Raw genomic sequence first — 20,544 nt, 5'->3', positions numbered from 1 at the left:
TTTAATGGCCACGTGAAATTATAGGTACACCTGACCTTCTGACTCACATACATATGTATATTTACTTGCTTACTATGAGGTTCAAACCAAAAGTTGTATGAAAGCACATTGAAAATTCTAAATGCCAGGCAAATATAAAATATTTGCAAAATATAAGATAATATTGTCTACTCATTTTAAAAAGAAAGTAGAGGTAGGCATAACAACTTTGCCTAGTGCCTACTTTAGTTTGAACTTCCCGAGTGTGTTGAAGGATGATCTCAGCTCCTGTCTGGAAAACTTCAAGAGACAGCAATAGAAATGACTGTTCTTTGTTACAGAAGGATCAGGGTGATTGCTCTTGATTTGTAGGTTACTTTAAAGTCTGTATGGTAAATACATACTTATCAGAAATGCTTGGTACCACAGTTGTTTGCATTTTGGATTTTTTCAGATTTTTGGAATATTTGCATATACATAATGAAATATCTTGGGGATGTGACCCAAGTATAAACACAGAATTGATTTGTGTTTTATATACACAGCTTGAAGATAATTTTGTATATGAAACAAAGTTTATACAGTGAGCCTTCAGAAAGCAAAGGTGTCACAACCTCCACCATGTGGATAATCTCAATTTTCCACTTGTGGTGTCATCTCAGTGCTCAAAAAGTTTTGGACATTGGAGCATTGCACATTTCAGTTTTTGGATTAGGGATGCTCAATCTACATTGTACCTGAATTTGAAAAAAAGTGGACCTTGAGAATCTCTTCCTCATGTCCATCCTACCCCTTCTTTGTGGAATGCTAGTGACCTAGTGGTTATTCCACCAACATATCTCTCACATTTTTATGCAATTTTGCCTACAATTTGTAGAACACAGTCTCTTACATTGCTTTTACATACATAGTGTAGAATACTTACTAACATGCTTTAATATCATTTTAAGGTGTATTTCAATACAAGTATATGTTGAGTACTTAAAATGCACCGAGTGACTGGGGTTGAACCCCACACATACTGTGTGGAAATAACCCCTTCAGGTGAGCACAACTGTAGGGCATAGATCAACCAAGGACAGCTGTACATTGGGTTGCTGTTATTGCAGTCAGGTTCGAAGATCTTTGTGAGCCAGTAATGGAATTGGTTGGGGTGGAGTCTGGAGACATTTAGAACTGAGGATCAAATTGGCAGAGGAAGTGAGAGAGAAAAAAGTCAAAGATAATTTCCCAAGCATAGTAATTGAGGCATTCTGGTTTTCATAGTGACTTGTTGCTCTTAGTAATATTTCTTTTATTTTGAGCTTTGGAGGTAATTAAAATTATCATGTGTGTTTGTGTATTTGCCTCCCACAGTGTTATCAGAACGTTCTGATTCTCAGCCCTCAAGTAAACCATTAACCTGTGGAGGTGGCAGCGGTATTGTACAAAGCACAAAAGCTCTTATTTTGAAAAGTGAATATAAAAGGCTAGAAAAGGAAATTTCTAAGTTAAAGCAACAAAATGAACAGTTAACAAAGCAAAACAGTGAGTTGTTAAGGTAAGATCTGCTTATACAGATACTATGCTTATGGCTGTACTTATCTTGGGAAGTGTATGTACATATTTTGTGCAGTCAGCAGCCTTCATATATTATGGGGGAAGGAATTTTTAGGATTTATGTAATAAGTATCTTTTTAAAAAGGAATAAAAATAAATGACACCATTCCAGATGTTTGTTATTCATTAACCTATTTTTAACTAAGCCAAAAACCAGGAAACAGAGACCTTTGAAGCAACAACTGAGATGTACCATAGGTCCAAATGCATTAGTCAACAGAGAAACTCTTAGGTCCATTGTTGTACCCTACTTACTTCATAAATGAATATAACAAAGTTAATTATGTGGTTTTTACCACTGTGGAAGATTACAATAATCTTCCAAATGCTCTGCTAACAATACATTAGAAGAAAACTAGGCATTAATAATTTTACAAATAAATAGTTCTTTACAATGAGTGCTGTTAAACAAAAGCAAAAAGCCAAATAGACATGGTGGTACACACCTGTAATCTCAGCATTTGGGCAGCAGAGACAGGAAGATCACAAGTTTGAGTCTAGCATGGCTGCATAGCTAGACACTGTCTTGGGGCTCTGGGGGATTTACTTAAAGACATTATGAAACAGGAATCTGACCTTATCTAGGTATAGGTGAGAGGGTAGTAACCAAAAATCTAAAATATAGACCTGGAAAGAAGTAGGAATTAGGCAAGATAAAAGGAACATGATATTTTTTACAAAGGTCCATAAAAGACTCATCTATCCAGAAGACCAATTTATCAATTTGTTGCATCAAAGTATCAATATATAAACCACTCTGAATAATAACAGTTCACTTGAAAACCTAATGTTGTACTTTTAATTTTTTTCAGACTCCTAACCACAAAGTCTCAATTTATATAGGCCCATTTTACTTTCCACGCTATGGAAATAATCCAAACAGAAAACATTATATTGAAATGCAAATGTAAATGTGATAAAATGGAAATTTTCATGTTATATATATTTTAGTAGAGCTTTTTTTTTTTAATTTTTTTCCATGTGACTACTACATTTTAGGAATTGAGGAGTCTAATAATCTCCCTTATTTTTTCCCCTTCACTTAGCAATAATCACCATCTTTCCAATGAAGTCAAAACTTGGAAGGACAGGACCATTAAAAGAGAGACTCACCAAGAAGTAACTTGTGAGGATTCCCCAAAGTCTCCTAAAGTGATTAAAACAGACTCTAAAAAGAGACAGAACATGCCTTCCCATTGCAAGGAGCGGAATTTACAAGATCCTGTGTCAAAGGAATCGCCAAAATCTTGGTTTTTTGATACCCGGTCAAAGTCTTTACCAGTACCTCAGCCGGTTCGCTATTTTGATAACTCAGGTTTAGGCCTTTCCCCAGGTAGGTAAATGAACTGGTTACATGGGAATATGGGGATAACAACTGGAACTTATCTTTACTATTTGGTCCCAAAGGTCCAGTTTTGACAGGAAAAGATGGCAGAGCAGCCAGTGCCCAGGCTTCATTCACTGAGTCTGTATGAGAAAGTCAATATCTCCCAGACTTAGCACTGAAGTGCATTCACTTTTTTACCCCATGTGAAATCCTTACTCTGCCTTTTAAATTTTCAACTGTCATAAACTCTTGCTTCTGTTTGTTAGTTACTTTCCAAGATTTATAGCTCATTATCTTCCATCGCCATTGTTTAAAATCTTTCAAAGGCATCCTCCTTCTGCTGTCAGGATAAGGAAAAACTCATTTACAGAGTTTTAAAAAGTCTCATACATCTGATTCTTTACCCACACACATCTGTACTTAGCTCAAAAAAGATTTTTTTAATGATAACTAAGTATTCTCTAAAGTACCTATTGTAATAGTAGTCCACCCTTACCTGCAGGGATTCATTCTGACCTATGTGGGATGCCTAAAATCCTGGATAGTAGAGAATCTTATATGTACTCATTTTCCCCCTATATATACAGTACTTGTAATAAGCTTTTACTTTTTCACTTCAAAGATGCATTTTATGGAGCCTCTTTGGTATATCCAAATTGCCGCCTTCACTGCTGTTAAGACTTCAGCACTATTATCGTTAAGTGAAATAAGGGTGGCTGCAGCAGTCCATCTGACAACTGAAATGACCACTGATGGCCACATAGCACTCAGTGTGGATGCACTGAACCAAAGGATGAGTCATGTCCCGGTTGGGATGAAGTGAAACAGATTCCGTCACTACTGAGTGTGGCATTCAATTTTAAATCTCTGATCTGAACTGTTTATTTCTGTAGTTTTCCATTTAATATGTTTAGGCTGCAGTTGTCCACAGGTAACTGAAACCATGGAAAGGAACGCTGGATAAGAGGGAACTGCTATGTTTGTTTAGCACATCATTTTAATAAAAGATAAGACAAAAGGGAATCAAACTGAATTCATGTTTGATTTGCTTTGAATCTCTAATTCATTCTAACTAAAACTTTAGCACTTCTTAATTTTATGTATAATAGAGTTTTCTTAACAGCTCATCTTATGACAAAGTGGGAAATAAACTTCTCTGATGAGGTGAAATGTACCTTTTTAATTACCAAACACAATGAGCCACATTGTTACTTTTCCTTCTATCTTTTTTTTTTTTTTGAGGCACTGGGGTTTGAATTCAAGGCCTTGCACTTGCTAGGCAAGCACTCTATCACTTGAGCCATTCCACTAGCCCCTTTTCCTTATATCTTTTCTAACATACTTTCTGTTTCCAATTGTGCTTGGTTTCAATGTGTATTTTAATAGGATTAATTTGGGGTTTTACTTTCTTTTTTCAGAGGAGCAAACTGAAGGAACAGAGAATATGGATCCCAAGCCTGGTCTTTGGCATGCCTCCTCAGGAAAAGATATGCCAGAATGCAAAACCCAGTAGGCAACCCTCTGTTGCTCTGTTACTTTTCTGATGTCCCATCATTCCTTATGTTTGTGTGTCTACCTGGACAAATATGTCACAGTCCAGTTTTCAGTTTGATTTTCACATTGTCTCTAGAATTGGAAGATGAAGGAACAAGAAATTAACTTATTTCTAGCAGTTTAGAATGGTGATAGTAATACCTTCTTTTTGTTAATACTTTTAAATTTTGAACTGTTCTATTTATTTATATATATATATATATATATATATGTGTACAATAAAGTTATTGAATGACATTTCCAGTCATGTAGTCATAAAATATATATTTTATTAAAGTTATGCACATATGACTTAGGTAATTCTAAAACATAGTACATAAGTTAATATCTGATACTTATTGAAAAAATTCCAAGCTACTTTTTTAGTACCATTCAATGAATTGTTAAATTAGTAGCTCAGAGTCACAATTCCATGTACTATTAATGGTTTCTTGGTGCGATACTCATCTCTCCTCTTGTTGACTTTCAGGATTTTGCTATTAAAAATGTACACATATTTTCTAGACTTAAATTCTGTTTTGGGAAGTTGTCTAGTTTTGTTTTTTGGAGGTTTGGTGTTTTTATTTGGGGGGAAGGATATTCTTTTTTTGAGAGACAGAGTCTCACTATATATTCCAGGCTGACCTTGAGCTCATGCTCATTCTCCCAAGTACTGGGATTACAGGTGTGCACTTTCCAAAAGAGCCAGCATGCTAGACACACATTCCACTCTTTCCTGCCTAAGAAGAAGCCATTAGGTAGGTACTGAGCTATGGTGTCTTGGCAGGAAGGGCAATCTCTGGTAGAGCGAAACCTCTCTTCTTTCCCATTTCGGTACAGCTCTTCTCAATTTTGCATTCACTTGAGGTACTGTAACTTCTTAACTAATTTCTGAAGTTTTTATAAGGGCATTTTGGTCTGTACGTTGTTGTAAAGTCAACGTATCTTGTCCAGAATGAGGACTGGGGCTTCCTCTTCCACCATCTTGATGCCTTCCTCCTAATGTTGCTTAATTCTTGTGATCTGAGTTTCAATATCATGAATAATTGTGAATGAACAATGACAAAAACCAGTCATGAAAACCACAAGAGTGATAAAAAGCAGTTAGACAACACTAAGATGGTCTGAAAAGTAAAATCAGACCAGAGAAGAAAAAAGATGCTGTTACTCATAAGAATCATTGTATTAATCAGGTTCTCCAGAGACGGGATTTATGGGGAAACTGGCTCTCATATTACAGAGGCTGAGAACCCTTGTACAACCTCCATCCCTTTCATGTGTCCACTGTGCCCATGAGTCTGTTTGGTGATGATGACCAGCTAGGAAGAAGGTCACTGACTAGTATCGACAGAATGGGTGATCCTATCCAATTAATTATTAAAGTCCTCCTCTGTCGAGGTCACTCTTTGATGAACATTCACATAGGGCATGAATATCTTCATTCAGGGGACTATTGGTAAAGATGGGAGGAAAACCAAAGCACTTTTCCTGTTCTTTATTCCCAATACAACAACACAGAACATTTCTATGACCTCTGGTGACCAAAATGTAGGGACAGAGGTTTTCACCCCACCAACAAACAGTGAAGTGCTTCTCCTGGGGCCACCAACTGGGCACTTCTAAATCAACTCAATTCTGACTTGACTTACCTAGAGATAGTATCAGATCCCAAAAACTCAGTCCCACAAGTCTTCACACACATAAGCTCTAGGTCCCAATTGCAAACTAAGGTTGTGGCCTGTGCTTCTGACCAACCAGGTATAAATTTGGGTTTCCACAACCTCTCTTCTTGGCTCCAGTTAACTTGTTAGGCTCACAAAACTCAGGGAAACACTTACATATGGTTTGTTATAAATGCCTGTTACAAAGGATATGGTTAAAGAGCCAGATGGAAGAGGTGCATAAGGAAAGATATATGGAAAGGAACACAGAGCTTCCATGTCCTCTCTGGGCAAGCTACCCTCCAGGAACTTCAACCTGTTCAGTCATCTGGAAACCCTCCAAACAGTTCTTTCAGTCATTTACAGAGGCTTAACTATAAGCATGATTGATTACATCACTGGACAAAATCCTAAACACCTATGCTGCAATTCACTGATAGGGGCCTGCCAAAGGCTCTAAATAGATACCCTACCTATCACTGACATCTCAAGTACCATTGGATCTGCTGAATGATAAGACCAAGACTCAGAGCCTTCTTTCATTCTGGGCCCAACTCAAAGGTAGCAGCTTTTTGTTTCACTCAGTAAATGGGCTGGAGTATTACACCCAAATGAAGAATATGTTGTTTCCAAAATTCAGAGGTGCCCCCTAGGCATTCTGCCTCTTTCTCCAGGATCCATGTACCTTCTGCAAAGGCAAAGTAGGTAAGTTGAATGGGGATATGGTTGGAATCAGCACTCCTACCTCTTAGAAGTCCTGAATGGTGACACTAATCTCTAAAACCCATCCAATAATATGGGTTTATTAGTGGATATAAGTCATATCCAGTAATATGATACTGATTTGATTTGCCATTTTCCTAGGTAGAAGTAGCTCCAAATGGCTTTCATTTGGGCTTTACCACTATAATATCTTTTATTCCATAGGTTTAGAGAACTAATAATGTATGGATTCTGCCAGCTACTAAGTATGTCCAATCCAATTGTGCATTTGGAACTGGGGAAAAAAAACAGGATGGGTTTAGGGACCCACTGAGAGTCAGACCTGAACTAAAACTCAAAATCAACCATAGGCCCCTACTCTGACTACAGGGCCACAGTGATGTTTTAGACCTCCTGGAATTAGTGTCAGTTCAGAGCCAGTTCCTAGTAGTTCCTAAAGGATCTGATAATCTTTTCCCGATGCACTATTAACCTGATAAAAGGCCATAAGTCTCTTGGAAAAGGCTGGAAAGAAAAAGATGAATTTTTCATAGGGTACTGGGACCTTCCTCAAGCAGACCAGCCTCCTCTTCATACAAAGGGTTCTGGATGTATAAACTGGTCCAAGTTGTGAAACTGATTAGGAGGCTGTGATTCTGTTTTTATTATTTGAATTAAACTTTTGTTCACTTCACCTGGAAGTTTTTGACTTATACAATTCAAGTTACAATTTAGTTGGGTTCCTATCACTTTCACTTCTAGACACCATGATCAACTAGCCAGTTCCATAAGTCTACACAAGTTGGACTATTCTGATTGCTATTTTGAATGCTGTCCATTACAGTTACTAAGCCCTCCTTGCCTTTGATGACTAAGTGCTGTCACTTGGCCCCTATTACCCCAGAATTTAGTTATTCCATTTCATTGAAGTTTTCCACTTGAGTGACTACAGTTCCCACTGTAAGATCCAGCACACAGATAAAAGCAATCATGGAGCTCTTGAGGGATGCTGGAGCTCCCGTCACTAATCTTTCTCAAAATATTGGGGAAATGTTTGTCTTTTGGACCCTTCTAGTGTGAGGGAATAGATTTTAAGTTGACAAATCTATTATAGCATCACAATCTCCCTATGCATTTGAATATCTTGATGTTTCAGGGAGATACCCTCTACTGAATGGGCCTATATCAATAAATTTAGCATGATCCAACTTTATGCTCCTTCCATCATCATCCCACACCCTTAACGTTCCCACAGTCTTCTCTGGATGTCTTCTGGCATAAATTAGAAAATTCAAGTAGTTCTTTTGGAGTGTAGCACACCTCTTGAATCATACTTTGTATCTCATCTTTAGGTACCTACGGGAACATGAGTCTAACAAACCATTCAATCTTTCCCCTTTATCTCTCTCTCACAAGAAAGAAAAAACCTCTGTCAAACAAGATATAAATCTTCAGAGATGGTGTGCTAGTAAACCAGGAGATAAGAAAAACCAAAGCCACCATCTGGTCCTGGGGCATGCCCTCCATCATGTACCCTGGAGCCGAGTTCCTAAGCAGTCCCTTAAAAGCTGGGCATTTTCTCTCGAGCAGAATGACAGGTTTTCACACTGGAGTCACTACCCTCCTCATTTGCCTAGTGAATAAACCTTAATCTTCTCAAAACCCTGCATTCATTATTTGTAAATCACCAATTTGAGTCCAGGGACTGAACTTTTGGTTACAATATTGGCAACACTGATATGGGACCTGCCAGGGGTCCTCACTCCTTTGAAGCCCCGGTTCAAACTCCAGTTCAATTCCTAGCAAGTGCACAAGTGCAAGGCCCCCTGATTTTAAACCCCAGTATCACCAAAAAAGAAAAAAAGTCAAAATGGCCAGAGAATAAATCGATGGTACAGAGAAAAACAAGCCTTCTGATGAGGATAGCTAAGCCCCAGAAGAAAAAGTTGAGGAAGACAGTTAACTTGAATGTAATGAATCCATTTAATCCTGGTGGTTTCAGGGCTGCCTGGGCTCAGCCATCCATTACAGACCAATTCCCTCCCTCTGTTACATATGCCCAGCACTCTACCATCAATGCCCATAGCCTCTGGACGCTGCTCTCCACTGGTAATGTCTCCTTCATCTGGAGGGGTTGGCAGGGAACAAAGGAAGGCCCGGTATCCCCTATCCAGGACCCACTAGGTATGAGTTTAGGGACGAAGATGGTCTAAGACCCAGTGGTTGGCTCAGCAACCACTCTGGGCAGAGAGGGGCAATTCCTGTTGAGACAGTTCCAGTCAGAGTGAACGCCCAAGAGTAGCCAGCTGGGTGTTATTGAACCTCAAATTTTCTAAATTGGAAAAACCAAAACACGATATACAAGGATGATCCTCAGAAAAGGACTGAATCGTTTATCACAATTTTCACTACTCACTGCCCTATTTGGGCCCATGTACAACTTCTATTGAATATCGTGCTCTCAGTCAGTCAGTTCCAACTATTGGTAGGCAAGACAAAAACAAGGCACAGTGCCTCTGTGATGAAAATCCTAACCAGATCTCTGTGCCTGATGATGCCATGCCAATGATAGAACCAAATTCAGACCTAAAGCTGATATGGTCAGTGCTATGGTAAGTCATTATTATAGGTGCATTCTTGCAGGATACCAAAAGGGGGTACCTAAACAAGGAAGCTTAAAGAAAATACATGATTTGCAACAAAAGGGCAATGAAAACCCTTCTAAGTTTTTAGAATGGATCTATCATCAGACCTATGGAAAATACAGCCTCAGATCCAGAGGCCCTCGAGAACCTACATATGGTAAACATGACTTTTATCCTGATTCCAGAAGGAAATTACAGTGGGAGGAAATTCATTGGCATGAATCCTTCACAACTGAATGAAATTACTTACAGGTTTTTAACACCAGGGAAAAACAGAAATCAAAACTAATCGATGTCCTTTCTGCAATCCCAACAAAAGAAGGACCCTAACAAGCAAAAGAAAAGGATGGCAAGGGCCATACAAAGTTAGGAAACTATCAATGTGCCTGTTGCAAGGAAAGGAACATTGGGAAAAAAAAATGTCCAAAGAAACTGTTGAAGGAGCCTGAGAACAAATGGCCTTCAAATAGTCTGATCACCTCTCTGCCCCAAGACTCGATGAAGAATGGCAGAGCCTGGGGCTTCAAACCATACAGGTGGCTCCCCATTTAGAAAGCCCCACAGGAGCCTGGGAAAAATTGACAGATAGAATTGAGTTGTTTAGTTCTAAATTTGAAAACAGCATCAAGTAACACCACTGTTGCTATGTTGGGTGTAATAGGACAGACCCAACAATGATCCATGCTCCAGCCTCTCTAGTACAAACTGGAGAGCAGAAGCTGAGCATGTAATAGATTTCTGGAAATGCCAGATTGTGTCATTGCCCTCCTGTGAAAATAAAACACTCAGCCCTTTCATCTGAGAAACAGCAGCTGTAAGTGGCTACAGATACCTCCTGAGAATGCATTCTGCCTCTAATTTCTACTTTCAGCCCAAGAAACTAAGATAGTTTTGATTCCTCTTGAAGTCTATGAAAAAGCAAGTAAAGCTGTGTGTGCTGATAGGGTGCCTAGCTGGGCCATTTCAGTGGTCCCTATTAAAGTAATATTATAAGAAGGGGCAACTTCTCCTAAAAGGAAAAAATACCACTTAAAGAAAGAGGACTGAAAGAATTCAGACAACTCTAAATAGATTTTTATTCAGCCTCGCTGGTCACCAATGTTATGAGTCAAAAGGCCCCACACTGATAAAGACAGATTTGAACAGGATTTGAGGGACATAAAAGATACAGTTCAATATATTCACTTGATGGTGCCTAACCTATATACCCTTTTAACTACTGTGCCAGAGACTTTGGATGGCTTTCAGTGTGAAATTTAAAGGATGTAACAATAGCTACAGCAAGGTAGCAGGATATAAAATCAACATAGAAAAACCATTAGCATTTCTATACACTAATAATGAACAAACTGACAAAGAATATATGAAAACAATTCCATTTACAATAGCCTTAAAAAGAATCAAATACCTAGGTGTAACCCTAACAAAAGATGTGAATGACCTCTACAAGGAAAACTATAAACTTCTGAAAAAAGAGATTGAGGAAGACTATAGAAAGTGGAGAGATCTCCCATGCTCATGGATTGGTAGAATCAACATAGTAAAAATGTCGATACTCCCAAAATTAATCTACATGTTTAATGCAATTCCCATCAAAATTCCAATGACATTCATTAAAGAGATTGAAAAAATCTACTGTTAAATTTATATGGAAACACAAGAGGTACGAATAGCCAAGGCAATACTCAGTCAAAAGAACAATGCTGGAGGTATCACAATACCTGATTTCAAACTATATTACAAAGCAATAACAATAAAAACAGCATGGTACGGTACTGGCATAAAAACAGACATGAAGACCAGTGGAACAGAATAGAGGACCCAGATATGAAGCCACACAACTATAACCAATTTGTCTTTGACAAAGGAGCTAAAAATATATGAAGGAGAAATAGCAGCCTCTTCAACAAAAAATGCTGGGAAAACTGGTTAGCAGTCTGCAAAAAAGTGAAACTAGATCCATGTATATCACCCTATACCAATATTAACTCAAAATGGATCAAGGATCTTAATATCAGACCTCAAACTCTAAAGTTGATGCAGGAAAGAGTAGGAAATACTCTGGAGTTAGTAGGTATAGGTAAGAACTTTCTCAATGGAACCCCAGCAGCACAGCAACTAAGAGATAGCAGAGATAAATGGGACTTCATAAAACTAAAAAGCTTCTGCTCAACAAAAGAAATGGTCTCTAAACTGAAGAGAACACCCACAGAGTGGGAGAAAATATTTGCCAGCTACACATCAGACAAAGGACTGATAACCAGAATATATAGGGAACTTAAAAAACTAAATTCTCCCAAAACTAATGAATCAATAAAGAAATGGGCAAGTGAACTAAACAGAACTTTCTCAAAAGAAGAAATTCAAATGGCCAAAAAACACATGAAAAAATGCTCACCATCTCTAGCAATAAAGGAAATGCAAATTAAAACCACACTAAGATTCCACCTCACCCCTGTTAGAATAGCCATCATTAGCAACACCACCAACAACAGGTGTTGGCAAGGATGCAGGGAAAAAGGAACCCTCTTACACTGTTGGTGGGAATGTAGACTAGTACAATCACTCTGGAAAAAAATTTGGAGACTACTTAAAAAGCTAGACATTGATCTACCATTTGACCTAGCAATACCACTCTTGGGGATATACCCAAAAGACTGTGACACAGGTTACTCCAGAGGCACCTGCACACCCATGTTTATTGCAGCACTATTCACAATAGCCAAATTATGGAAACAGCCAGGATGCCCCACTACTGACAAATGGATCAAGAAAATGTGGTATCTAGGACTGGGGGGTGTGGCTCAAGTGGTAGAGCATCTGCTTTGCAAGTGTGGAGCCCTGAGTTCAAACCCTAGTCCCACTAAAAAGAAAAAAAAAATACTACATACTAAGAAAATGTGGTATCTATACACAATGGAATTTTATGCAGCCATGAAGAAGAACGAAATGTTATCATTCGCTGGTAAATGGATGGAATTGGAGAACATTATTCTGAGTGAGGTTAGCCTGGCCCAAAAGACCAAAAATTGTATGTTCTCCCTCATATGCGGACATTAGATCAAGGGCAAACACAACAAGGGGATTGGACTTTGAGCACATGATAAAAGTGAGAGCACACAAGGGAGGGGTGAGGATAGGTAAGACACCTAAAAAATTAGCTAGCATTTGTTGCCCTCAATGCAGAGAAACTAAAGCAGATACCTTAAAAGCAACTGAGGCCAATAGGAAAAGGGGACCAGGAACTAGAGAAAAGGTTAGATCAAAAAGAATTAACCTAGAAGGTAACACACACGCACAGGAAATTAATGTGAGTCAACTCCCTGTATAGCTATCCTTATCTCAACCAGCAAAAACCCTTGTTCCTTCCTATTATTGCTTCTACTCTCCAACAAAATTAGAGATAAGGGCAAAACAGTTTCTGTAGGTTATCGAGGGGATGGCGGGGAGAAGAAGGGGGCAGAATGGGTGGTAATGGAGGGGGTGGGGGCAGGGGGGAGAAATGACCCAAGCATTGCGTGCACATATGAATAATAAAAAAAAATTTTTTTAATTTAAAGGATGCATCCTTTTGCATCCCTCTGAAGGAAAAATCTCAATTACTGTTTGCATTTGAATGGCTAGACTCCAATACTTAAGTTATCACCCAATATTGTTGGTCTTACCACAGGAATTTTAAAAACTCACCTACCCTATTTAATGAAAGTCTAGTAAGAGACTTGCTGTATTTGCAATTAGAGCAACACCATTATGGTGTTGAATCATCTTGCCCAATATGGTTACAGGGTATCACCAAAAAAGGCCTAGATTTGCAGTCAACAAGTTATCTATCTAGGTACCGATCTACAACAAGTTACCTATCTAGGTTTTCAAGTAAACTAAAGAACCCACAACCTTATGACAGACCAGAGACAGGTCATTTTTAACTTACATAACCTCCAAAAAACAGGGGAAAACTGCATGGATTCCTAAGAATGTCCACTTTTGAGCACATTTGGATTCCAAACTTTGGGCTAATAGCAAAGCCTTTGTATGAAGCCCTCAAAGGAACCAACACTTAACCACTGGTTTGGACAGATAAGCGCTAGAAGGCTTTCAAAACAAAGACTCTAAAATAAAGCCTCATGATGCCCCAGTCCTGGGACTGCCTGATTATAGAAAATTTAAATTGTATATACATGAAAAGCAAGCTTTGGCCATTGGGATCCTTTTACAGATGTTGGGGTATGCTAGATTAGGGAAAGTTAGGGACTCATGTTCAGGTTGCCCGACATGACCCAGACCACCGGCACCTTGCCAGGCACTGCCCGTGCCCCTCCCCACTCATTGATTATTGGATGGGAATCTCTTTATTCTCCCCTTCTCATTGATTATCATAGGTTTTAAAAGCACCTGAACAGAAGAAACATACTCTTGGCTTCTGGCTTCCTCCTGGGCCCACCATGCTCCCCTTTGTATTTCTCTTCCCTAACTTGTAATAAATTCCATTTACACCCACGTGTCGTGGCATGGATTCTTCCACATGGGACAAAGAATTCAGAAGTCTTCTTAACACAGACTGAACCAGCACCATTAACACCACGACCTGTCACTTAACTCACAAAACAACTTGACAGCACCATAAGAGGCTAGCCCCCTATTTATGGGCTGTGCTGCCACCTGTAGCATACTCTAAGAGGCTAAAAAAAAAAACTTACATTGGGGCAACCTGTTGTGGTATATGTGCCATATCAGGCTTTGATCCTGCTAGAACAGAAGACATGACTCAAAATATGCCTTTATGGGTCCACACTCATGTACAGAACATATGGGGTTTAGAGTTGGGGAGTTCTACACCTGGGACCCACTTAAATTCTTTAAGGAAGAAATGGTTTTCTGTGCCCCTCCATGATTTTGTTGTCAAATTACTAGACACCCACAGGCAATGGACTGTCTAAGAAACATGTCCACTCTTACCCAATGTCTGATGAGTACTCAAGTTACTCCATTCTTCATTCATTCTTCAGACAGATCAGCTTACTGGGAAAACTCTTTGAAACTCTTTTCTAAAGTGACTCATGAATTACCAGAAATAATACCAGACAGGCTCAGGTACTATTTTGGCTATCCTCTTTTCCCTTGGTGGTGTAGCTTCCCATCAAGGAGTGCTCCAAAACATCCTCAACCCTGATTATCATAGCTAACAAAACTGCTTTATCTCTTTCCAATCTGAAGTATTCCTTGGACTCCCTTGAAAAAGTGGTGTTGGGTAAGTGAATGGCTCTGGATTGTGTGTTGGCGGAGCAAGGGAGTATATAAGCAATCGTTAATGTGCCTGTTGTGCTTATCTCAATACCTCCTCTCAAGTAGCAACTAGTATAGAAAAGAGAAGACAATGACTTGGCTGAAACAAACAAGGGACCATCATATGTCCATTCTAGAGGGTCCAGTGGCTGGGCTGACATGTGGGTTTCCTAGGCTGTTTTCCTAGATCCCAAATGGTTTACTCTGTTTGGCATCCTCCATGTTGGTTTAATCATAGTGGTAATTATATATATATTCTTTTTTGTATAATACACCGTTGAATACCCTGTCTATGTAAAATCACTGCTGGATCTTTTTAGACCCACAGGGATGACTGGCAGACATTGTTTCATGTCTTCCACTAGAAATATCCCCAATATTGTCCAACTCATCAGGAAGCAGCTACACAATTGCAATGCCCCTTTTCCATAGAAATGGAAGGAACAAATTGACAGGAGAGAAAATGTAATTGAGACTACCAAAAAAGCTTTCTGTTATAGCCAGCTTACATTACTGGCCAGTTTGCTGTGTTGCTGAACAGTATTTTTCTCCTTTTCTCTCTTTTTCCTATACTGGGAGCTCAAGATTAATACTCTCTCAACCAAGTCAGACAATCTCTCCCCAAAACCCATACACCTTATCTCTCTCAGACCACAAGAAGGAATAAGCCTCTGTTAAACAAGGTATATAATTTCAGAGATGTGGCACCAGTAAACCAGGAGATAAGAAAAACCAAGGCCACCATATGATCTTGGGGCATGCCCTCCATTGCATACTCTGGAGCCAAGTTCCCTTAAAAACCTGACATTTTCTCTCAGGAGCAATGTGCCCACATTGTGAAAGTTACTCTGTATTGATTCCAGTGCCAATCTCTTCTGGAAACACACATCCTGTACATACCCAGAAATAGTGCCTTGTCTGATATTTGGGTATTCCTTAATCCAACCAAGTAGACACCCATCCCACACATTTTCTTGAAAGCCTTGAACAATTATATTCAGGGAGCTATTGAGATCTTACCATTTACTCAGCAAATATATAGTGAGCACTTACTTTGTGCCAATCACTGCTTTAGGCAGCAAAAAGCACTGCCAATGTGTAACACATTATTGTAGATTGGAAAACAAGCAAATAACTAATATAATTTTCATATGAGCTAATCACAACATAAGAGTGTAAAACACATGGCCTCTTCCCTTGAATACTTTTAGACTGCTAACAATGCCAATGGGTAACAAGTATTTCCAATACGGTGTGACTTGGTATTGTTGAAGATGACTAGATAAAGGGAGACTGAAAAAGATGCAACAAGGAGTATTGGAGCTAGTTTTAGTTAGAGAACATTCAGTTTAAAAAAAAAAAACAAACTCCAGGCGTAGTGTACACATCTATAACCCCAGTGCCACATGAAATCCCAGCACCAGGGAGACTGAAGCAAATGGATTACCAGGTTCTATGTAGTGAAGCTCTGACAGCCTCAGAAGTCAAAGCAAGGACATTCTTATTAAAGCAGGAGCACAGCTGGTTGTGAGTACAGCTCATCAGACCCAATGTTAGAAGCTGCAGTGGAAGGAGAATAATTTTAGTGAAGACCTTACATGGACATATGCAAAATCTAAGTCACTTTAAAAAAAAAAAAACCAAGAGGTTTTTTGATGGCAATTTTTGCCATCAATCATAATTGAATTCCTCTGGCAATGTCCCCCATAATAATAATCGCTAACATTTTAAGCATGTGTGGCCATTGCTGGGCTAATAGACTCACGTACCAAGTCCTCCATCTTCACCATAGCCCTAAGGTACTTGCTATGTTATCTTCATTTTACAGATAGAAAACTGAGAGGTTTATGGATTTAAGTGACTTTCTCACTTGCACTAGTCTTTCTGATTCCATTTTTTTATTCTCTTTTTTTCTTTTTCTGTCTTTTTTGGTGGCATTACTGGGGTTTGAACTTAGGGCCTCACACTTGCTAGGCAGGCACTCTACCACTTGAGCCACCCTACCAGTCCTGTTTTGTGCTGGGTATTTTCAAGATAGGGTTTCACGCCCAAATTAGTAGAATTAGGAATGCAAAAGGGGAGATAACAACAAACACCATGGAAGTCCAGGAAATCATCAGAGACTACTTTGAGAACCCATATTCAAATAAATTTGAAAATCTAAAAGAAATGGACAGATTTCTAGATACATATGATCATCCAAAACTGAACCAAGAGGAAATTAATCACCTGAATAGACCTATAACACAAAATGAAATTGAAGCAGCAATCAAGAGTCTCCCCAAAAAGAAAAGTCCAGGACCTGATGGATTCTCTGCTGAATTCTATCAAAACGTTAAAGAAGAACTGATACCAACCCTCCTTAAACTGTTCCATGAAATAGAAAGGGAAGGAAAACTGCCAAACACATTTTATGAAGCCAGTATTACACTTATCCCAAAACCAGGCAAAGACACCTCCAAAAAGGAGAACTATAGGCCAATCTCCTTAATGAACATTGATGCAAAAATCCTCAACAAAATAATGGCAAACCGAATTCAGCAACACATCAAAAAGATTATTCACCACGACCAAGTAGGCTTCATCCCAGGGATGCAGGGGTGGTTCAACATACGAAAATTAATAAATGTAATAAACCACATTAACAGAAGCAAAGACAAAAACCACTTGATTATCTCAATAGATGCAGAAAAAGCCTTTGATAACATCCAACACCATTTCATAATAAAAGCTCTAAGAAAACTAGGAATAGAAGGAAAGTTCCTCAACATTATAAAAGCTATATATGACAAACCTACAGCCAGCATTATGCTTAACGGAGAAAAACTGAAACCATTCCCTCTAAAATCAGGAACCAGACAAGGATGCCCACTATCTCCACTCCTATTCAACATAGTACTGGAATTCCTAGCCAGAGCAATTAGGCAAGAAGAAGGAATAAAAGGAATACAAATAGGTAAAGAAACTGTCAAATATCCCTATTTGCAGATGACATGATCCTATACCTTAAAGAACCAAAAAACTCTACTCAGAAGCTTCTAGACATCATCAATAGCTATAGCAAGGTAGCAGGATATAAAATCAACATAGAAAAATCATTAGCATTTCTATACACTAACAATGAGCAAACTGAAAAAGAATGTATGAAAACAATTCCATTTACAATAGCCTCAAACAAAATCAAATACCTAGGTGTAAACCTAACAAAAGATGTGAATGACCTCTACAAGGAAAACTATACACTTCTGAAGAAAGAGATTGAGGAAGACTATAGAAAGTGGAGAGATCTCCCATGCTCATGGATTGGTAGAATCAACATAGTAAAAATGTCGATACTCCCAAAATTAATCTACATGTTTAATGCAATTCCCATCAAAATTCCAATGACATTCATTAAAGAGATTGAAAAATCTACTGTTAAATTTATATGGAAACACAAGAGGCCACGAATAGCCAAGACAATACTCAGTCAAAAGAACAATGCTGGAGGTATCACGATACCTGACTTCAAACTATATTACAAAGCCATAACAATAAAAACAGCATGGTACTGGCACAAAAACAGGCATGAAGACCAGTGGAACAGAATAGAGGACCCAGATATGAAGCCATACAACTATAACCAACTTGTCTTTGACAAAGGAGCTAAAAATATATGATGGAGAAATAGCAGCCTCTTCAACAAAAAATGCTGGGAAAACTGGTTAGCAGTCTGCAAAAAAGTGAAAAAAATCCATGTATATCACCCTATACCAAGATTAACTCAAAATGGATCAAGGATCTTAATATCAGACCCCAAACTCCAAAGTTGATACAGGAAAGAGTAGGAAATACTCTGGAGTTAGTAGGTATAGGTAAGAACTTTCTCAATGGAACCCCAGCAGCACAGCAACTAAGAGATAGCATAGATAAATGGGACCTCATAAAGCTAAAAAGCTTCTGTTCATCAAAAGAAATGGTCTCTAAACTGAAGAGAACACCCACAGAGTGGGAGAAAATATTTGCCAACTATACATCAGACAAAGGACTGATAACCAGAATATATAGGGAACTTAAAAAACTAAATTCTCCCAAAACTAATGAATCAATAAAGAAATGGGCAAGTGAACTAAACAGAACTTTCTCAAAAGAAGAAATTCAAATGGCCAGAAAACACATGAAAAAATGCTCACCATCTCTAGCAATAAAGGAAATGCAAATTAAAACCACACTAAGATTCCACCTCACCCCTGTTAGAATAGCCATCATCAGCAACACCACCAACAACAGGTGTTGGCGAGGTGCGGGGAAAAAGGAACCCTCTTACACTGTTGGTGGGAATGTAGACTAGTACAACCACTCTGGAAAAAAATTTGGAAGCTACTTAAAAAGCTAGACATCGATCTACCATTTGATCCAGCAATACCACTCTTGGGGATATACCCAAAAGACTGTGACACAGGTTACTCCAGAGGCACCTGCACACCCATGTTTATTGCAGCACTATTCACAATAGCCAAGTTATGGAAACAGCCAGGATGCCCCACCACTGACAAATGGATTAAGAAAATGTGGTATCTATACACAATGGAATTTTATGCAGCCATGAAGAAGAACGAAATGTTATCATTCGCTGGTAAATGGATGGAATTGGAGAACATTATTCTGAGTGAGGTTAGCCTGGCCCAAAAGACCAAAAATCGTATGTTCTCCCTCATATGTGGACATTAGATCAAGGGCAAACACAACAATGGGATTGGACTTTGAGCACATGATAAAAGTGAGAACACACAAGGGAGGGGTGAGGATAGGTAAGACACCTAAAAAATTAGCTAGCATTTGTTGCCCTTAACGCAGAGAAACTAAAGCAGATACCTTAAAAGCAACTGAGCCCAATAGGAAAAGGGGACCAGGAACTAGAGAAAAGGTTAGATCAAAAAGAATTAACCTATAGCTAACAACACTGTGTAGGCATATATTGATCTGGATGGTAGTGGAGAAGTTAGTACCTAAATAAAGGGCAGGGGAGACATGTATCACTCTTCACCTCCTTGAAATTTAAAATTCACCTGTAATCTGTATTATAAAGGTTTAAAATAGTGATAGAATTTTTCAGAAAAAAAAACATATATATGACTTCCTGGAAAAAAAAAAATTAACCTAGAAGGTAAAACCCATGCACAGGAAATCAATGTGAGTTAATGCCCTGTATAGCTATCCTTATCTCAACCAGCAAAAACCATTGTTCCTTCCTATTATTGCTTATACTCTCTCTACAACAAAATTAGAAATAAGGGCAAAATAGTTTCTGCTGGGTATTGTGGGGGGGGAGGGGGAGGGGGTGGAGTGGATGGTAAGGGAGGGGGTGGGGGCAGGGGGGAGAAATGACCCAAGCTTTGTATGCACATATGAATAATAAAAGAAAAAAAAAAAAAGATAGGGTTTCACAAACTATTTGCCCAGGCTGGCTTTGAAACGATCCTGCTGATCTCTGCCTCTCAAGTAGTTGGGATTATAGGTATGAGTCACTGGTGCCTGGCAATTTTTTATTCTTAACATTGTACTATTAAGAGTCACTTACTCCAAGTGTCAGAAAAACTGAAATACGCTGGTCAGAAGAAGTTTATTTACTTTCCAGAAGTTCAGAGGAGTTATTCCAGGGCTGTGTTCAAGGATCCATAGTCCTTCTCTTGCTCTGTTCTGTTGCCAACATGTGTTCTGACCCCATACCAACACATAATGTGCTGCTGTGGCCCAAAGCAGCACATTCTACCCCAGGAAAAAAGAAGACGCAAAAGCCTTTCACAGAGGCCTCAGCTTTCTATTCAAGTGGAAG

At 38.8% G+C, this 20,544-nt stretch overlaps 1 protein-coding gene across 2 annotated transcripts in view; it reads left to right on the top strand.

The window, feature by feature from the left end:
- The window catches only part of Cenpe (centromere protein E), an 81,490-nt gene extending 76,512 nt beyond the window's left edge, over positions 1-4,978 (top strand). For both annotated transcript variants that reach the window (XM_074041467.1, XM_074041466.1), the window contains 3 exons: positions 1,336-1,519; positions 2,625-2,911; positions 4,324-4,978. In XM_074041467.1, coding sequence (XP_073897568.1) covers positions 1,336-1,519; positions 2,625-2,911; positions 4,324-4,418 — 566 coding nt within the window. In that variant the 3' untranslated portion in view covers positions 4,419-4,978. The remainder of the gene's footprint in view (positions 1-1,335; positions 1,520-2,624; positions 2,912-4,323) is intronic.
- The last annotated feature ends 15,566 nt before the right edge of the window (positions 4,979-20,544 follow it).

This window comes from Castor canadensis, chromosome 9 (genome assembly GCF_047511655.1).
Source record: "Castor canadensis chromosome 9, mCasCan1.hap1v2, whole genome shotgun sequence".
Taxonomy (NCBI): Eukaryota; Metazoa; Chordata; class Mammalia; order Rodentia; family Castoridae; genus Castor; species Castor canadensis.
The sequence above is the reverse complement of the archived record's forward strand: the minus strand, read 5'-3'. Positions and strand labels throughout refer to the sequence as shown.